At 38.8% G+C, this 5,933-nt stretch overlaps 1 protein-coding gene across 1 annotated transcript; it reads right to left on the reverse strand.

Annotated features, from left to right (window-relative positions):
* Nucleotides 1-530: 530 nt before the first annotated feature.
* On the reverse strand, nt 531-4,755 carry LOC118797461 (bone morphogenetic protein 8B). Its single transcript, XM_036556830.1, has 2 exons — nt 4,323-4,755; nt 531-2,113 (listed from the first exon to the last, which is right to left on the reverse strand). Exons 1-2 carry the CDS (start codon nt 4,651-4,653, stop codon nt 1,371-1,373), a joined length of 1,074 nt encoding a protein of 357 aa, XP_036412723.1. The 5' UTR covers nt 4,654-4,755; the 3' UTR covers nt 531-1,370.
* Nucleotides 4,756-5,933: the final 1,178 nt, after the last annotated feature.

The raw sequence follows: 5,933 nt of genomic DNA on the forward strand, positions 1-5,933 counted from the left end.
TAAAACAGAGTTTCCATGTCTAGAGTGTAACAGATAAAGTAAAAATACATTTTCAGATTCTGTATGAAGCGATTAGTATGATTTACCAGAGGAATATAAATCAGTAAAGATAATCAAAACATCTGAAATCGCTGTTGGTCATGATTCAAGTGGTAGAAATGTTTTGTACGGGTGTGAATGAATGAGTGCTGTGTGGAGGCTGGGAGTATTTACTCTCTCCAGAGGTTATGAAGTGACGTGGGGCTGCAATGATAGTCACCGTGTACAGTTCCATTCAGCTCTGAGAAACACTAAGTGCCTAATTATCACCTGCGTTTATACGTTCAAGGCCATGTTAAGGTGCAAATAATTATGTTCAAGGGTGAAAGTCTGTCATATCCGTCATTGTTTTATGGCACTTCTTAACCTTTAGATGCTGTCATAAAATATGATCCTTTGAATGCAGTTATGTAAGGTTGCCTTTCTGCACAACAGCATAAGTGTGCTTCAGTAAACGTCACTCTCACAGTGTTTTCCAGGAAAAGAGATAATATGACACATAAACATATAAATAAATTACTTTTATTGAAATGCTTGGTGATACAGATTTATAAACAAACATTCCATTCAGACCCATCATATATTCTGAAAAAAATTGTTTACTGGCTTGTAACATGAGATAAACAAAAACACAAACTGTCACAAATAAGTTACAATAAATACTGTGAATATAAGGTTTATTCTGTTTCCAATACTGAGCCCTCAGTTCTGTTTCTGCTCCAGGCTATTTTTACCTGCTTAACCCTGTAGAGGAATGTCAGGAATGTAACCAAATCAGTTCAACATTGTTTGCATCATTCCTGAGCGTTGTAATATTCCTTATATAATAATTCTCATTCAGCCGAAAAGTGCTGTGTTGAATTTACCCACCCAACATTTACATTTAAATAAAATGTGTCGACACAACTTTGTCTTCCAGGCTGTAATTCAATCATTTTATTCATCTTCTAAGCTGCTTATCCTTCTGGGTCGTGGGTCGTGCTGGAGAATATCCCAGTGCTCACTGGGCGGATGGCAAGCAACACCCTAGACAGGCTGCCAGTCAATCGCAGGGACAGACCACACAATCACACACACACCTAGGGCCAATTTAGCGTGTCCAGTTGGCCTGACTGCATGTCTTTGGACTGTGGAGCACCCAGAAGAAACCCACACAGGCACAGGGAGAACATGCTCCATACTCCACACAGAAAGGACCCTGGTAGCCCAGCCAGGGAATTGAACTCAGGCCTTTCTTGCTGTGAGGCGACAGTGCTACGCACTGACTGTGTTCATATAAGACATTACATTGATGTGGAATTTCAGTGCAGTTCTGTTTTCTTCATAATAATTTAAGCGCAGTAGCATTTGCTAACTATCAGATCATTGAAGGATGTGAGCTTCAGCTTTCCTCGACTGTCGTAGTGCATCAAAATCATGGGCTCGTAGGCGGCCGGCACGCAGCAAGGCCGAGGAGTCGCTCCTTTAGTCAAGCGATGCAGCCGAGACTTCACCTGCGTGTGCATGCTGGCCGGTTTGTAGTTGTGTGGGCAGGAACCGTCGCAGAAGAACATGGTGTATCCAGAAGGAGCGATGATCCAGTCTGACCAGCCAATCTCCTCAAAGGACACGCTGCGCGATTTCCGACTGCAGTGACCGTCGTCCTCGTTGGCTGACCGAGCTTCTCTCACACTGCTGACCAGCTGCTCCAACTCCAAACTGAGTTCAGGTGTGGCCTCTGGTGTTCCTGTAAGAAGACCTACATCAACAACTAACACCGTGTCATTGGTCTGAGTGAACCATCTCTCCACTGCAGCGGTCACTTCCACAGTCACACTGTGTCCTTCTGCGTTGAAAAGCTCCATATGGAAGATCGTCTCCGTGAGGGAACTGGAGTTCCTGTGAATTCTGATCAGAATGTTTGGATTAAGTGCTGGATGGCTGAAGCTGTCGCCTGCAGGTCGTGTCTGTAGTTTCAGTTGTGCGCATCCCAAAGTGAACTCCTCTGTAACGCGAGTGTCTCTGTGGAACACGGCCCTGAACCACTGGACCGGTTCTGACCCACTCTGACCCTGCTGACTGCTCAGTGGCTGAACTGTGAAGAAAAATAATAAAAAACAATGTTTATTCTTTCTGAAACATCACAATACAGATTTCACTATGACCAAAACTACTCTAGACATTGTTGTTGTTGTTATTATTATTATTATTATTATTATTATTTTAAAAATCCCTCTTAATTTTCCAACTGTCCCCAGCCGATGCTTTTCAAAGAAACAACCAAAATGTGTACATTATTTCCACTTTAATAATAAATCTTTCAGTTTATCTACTTCTGGCAAAAACTTTGTTACTGTTGATTTTTTTTATTAAAGAAAATTGTAATTATATTTAAATTATCCAAAAATAATTTTAAGCTTCATTTGAAAACATGATAGAACTATGATGCACAGAACTTTTCAGAATAAAATGTGGTGCTGATATGCCTACGCTCTTAAAAAGGCTCTTTTCTGTGATGCTGTAGAATAGTGGTTCTACTCATGGAGAAGCGAGCTCTGCACCGTCTAGCAGCTCCAGCACACCTGATCTTCATTAGGGCTGAGTGTTCTGTAAGCATCTTAGCGTAAAGATGATTCTGAAACTTTGAAACTCTCACTTTACCAGTTACCTTGATTTTAACCCTAAGGCGCTTTTGGGAAACTGGGCCCAGATGTTTAACAACAATGCAGACACCCTTACTGTCCACAAATCGGGCCTTAGACTGAAAAAGCTTGAGAACCGCTGAGTGGATCCAAAACTGTTTACAGCCCCTCTCAGACTCTAACCGTCTGGGGTCTGAGGGCATTTACTCAATTTGTGCAGATCTTTTTAAACTCTCATTAAAAGGCTCTTCATATAACATGATACTCTTATGTTTCATATCAAAATGCTAAATGTTATCTTCATCATCTTATCTCATCTGTAACTTATCTATATCCGTAATCACAAAGGCAGTAGCACAGGTGGTGGTCAGTATGAGGCATGTATAAAGAGTCCGCAGCCATGAACTGATCGTGAACTGATCATTCACTTTGTGTGGTACATACTGGGAAAGCATTGTGTAATCGCATGGCCAACTGATACTAAATGAAGTAAATGTCAGAATTGTTTTGAAAGTAACCCCAGCGTCATTTGCCATGAAAGTAGGCAGGGTTCTCTTCTCATGATTGCACACAATAATTTGGCACTGATGGTAAACAAAAGCAACAGCAGCAACAATGGAAGACTTCAGGTTCGGATGTAGCTTTTACTGCATTTGGTTTTATGTGAGGGTCACAGGCAGACCCACATGAAGAAAAATATATTCCAAATGTATTTATCAAATATATGTTTGGCAAAAAGATGAATTAATAAAAATATTTTTAAACACATTGATTTGTATTTGTTATATTTTTCAGTTGTATGTAGTTTTAATAAATGTCACCTGTCTTTTTGCAGAAATTATCAACTTTCTTCCTTTTTTTGTTAGCTTTCATATTGTAATACAGTAGTACTGTACAGTAATAAAATTAAAAGCAAGGCAAATTTATATAGTATGCATAATCAGTGGCAATTCAATGTGCTGTACACTTCTAAAAGCACACAAAACCTCATATCTTTACAGGAGATGGAAAAACATACTTTACTTTTAATGTAAGTCAATGGAACCAGACTTTTTTCCAAGTCAATGTATAAATGTATAATGTATATTGTGTATATATATATATATATATATATATATAGTCTTCGTGGGTTAAAAAGTTTTACAAATTCCAAATTCCATAGACTTTTTATTTTTAGTCAACAGATTAGGAACGGGCTAATTTTAAAAGCACCTTCAAAGAGTCCAACTTAAACACTGTTTTTGAGTGACTATGCGATAAATAAGAATCGATCTTAGTCGGCGTAGAGTTTCTGTAAATTAGCTTTGAGTACTTTTTTAAACTATCTAATCAGCTAATAAACAATGAAGGTATTACACTACTCTGAAACACTGGTACTGAACTAAATTTAAATGTTCTAGATGTGAAGTGCTTCTAGGTTTTGTTTTTCTGGAAGCCAATAATTTGGTCATTTTTTCTCTGTAATGATCTGAGATGGCATTTTCCTTTCCAAAACCTGTTAGTCAGTTAGAAACAATGTTTTGGGTAAAATGTGAACTGTTCAGTATGAGCCTATTAGCCTTACAGTACCAACTTGAGATACAATGATAAGTAAACAAACATTACAGTCCACTTTTTTACTCACTGAAGGCATTTTTTTTTAAATAAAATGCGATAATTTACCTGTAGCAGGCAAGAAGAACCTGGAGCTGCTCTGGAGAGGCTGCATGTTCCTCCTCAGGTTCCTGTACTGATGGTACAGTCTAAACAGGTCACGGTAAGAGGTCTTTTCTTTGGTCTTTGGTGGACCGTCCATCCCTAGGTTCTCCAGCAGAGTGGCTTTGAGAGCCTCGAGCTGTAGATCTTGATCTGTTCCTGTGTAATCTAGAAGATCTGTGGGTTCTCCCAGACCTGAGCTGAAGAAGACCATCCAGATGACGAAGAAAACTGAGCTCTGCATGACAGGGTCTTTTTTAGGTGTTCTTGTTGTAAAGATTACTGAAACACCAGACATTCTTTCATTTATACAGTAACTGACCACGCCTCAGAGCTGAGCAACTGTTCACCTACACCCACACTGCTTAAAGACAGTGTAGATTCAAACTGCCACTGCTTATTTCACTGTGTCTGAAGAAATACAGCACCACAGATCTATCATTCCTAAAGCTGGTAATTTCTGATAAGGTTTAAATTTGCATATATAGAAACATTTACATAATGAATAATCACTGTTTGGTTTCAGTTTTGTTTATCACTAGATGAAGTGCTGTATAATGTGTAATGTGTATTTATATATTGTTACAAACTGGAATTGAAATATAAGTGTTTTTTTTGGTTTTCCATGAAATTTGCATAAAGTATTCACAGATCATTACTTTTATAAGAGATGAGTTATGAGCTTCCCTCAGTCTACAGTGCTTTATGTTATCTTGGTTTTTGACCTTGTTGTTTTTTCTCTCTTAATGGCGCTTCCTAATCTTTATCAGAGACTTTAATTACCTGGAACACAGACAGTTGTAACGCTCACATTAATTTTTCCCTTCACAGCTATAAAGTCACTGTAATAATATTTGTCTGTATCTGTTTTGTGCCATGTGGAACATACTTTAACAGTAAAAACTCTGACAATTAAACACATTAACAAATCAAAACTGTTCACATATATTCATACAGTGACCTAACTAGGATCGTATCTGCCCCCTTCAGTGATTAAAAACTTGCACTGTAATGCTTGTTTACTCATTACTGCTTAGTCTAAACCACAATAATTGAAGTATATTAAAAAGTTATCATGTTAGTTAAAGGTGTTGAATTGTGTAAATACAGTTATGAGGGTTCGATAAAGAATTTAATTCACTCGCCCTCCCATGTTGTGACTTGCAGAGCGACCGCCCCACCTGCGCTGTCTGCAATGACGCCACTGTGTTCATATAATCAGAGAAACGATGTAAAAGGTGATCAGGTGTGATTCAGACACGCTTTGTCAACTCAGTCGTAACAGAATTCAAAGAGAGCTCTGCTAAGTCATCGAGCTCGTCCAGCAGAACAAAAGGAAGGCTCTATTTTTGAAGTGTAACGTGACGTTGAAGGTAACGTGACATGCTGAAGACAGTGGTGTACCGCACCCACAGCAAACTCCCTCTCTCTGTGCAGTTTACAGAAAGTTCAGCTTTTCACACTAACTTCAAGAACGACTGATGAATAGGCTGAATATGTGGATTACAGATTTTGAACCAGATACAGCCGCAATTAACCGGAGCTGAAATCAACCTGAGCTGATTATCTAACTTTAAC

This window comes from Colossoma macropomum, unplaced genomic scaffold (assembly GCF_904425465.1).
Source record: "Colossoma macropomum unplaced genomic scaffold, Colossoma_macropomum, whole genome shotgun sequence".
In the NCBI taxonomy this organism is placed as follows: Eukaryota; Metazoa; Chordata; class Actinopteri; order Characiformes; family Serrasalmidae; genus Colossoma; species Colossoma macropomum.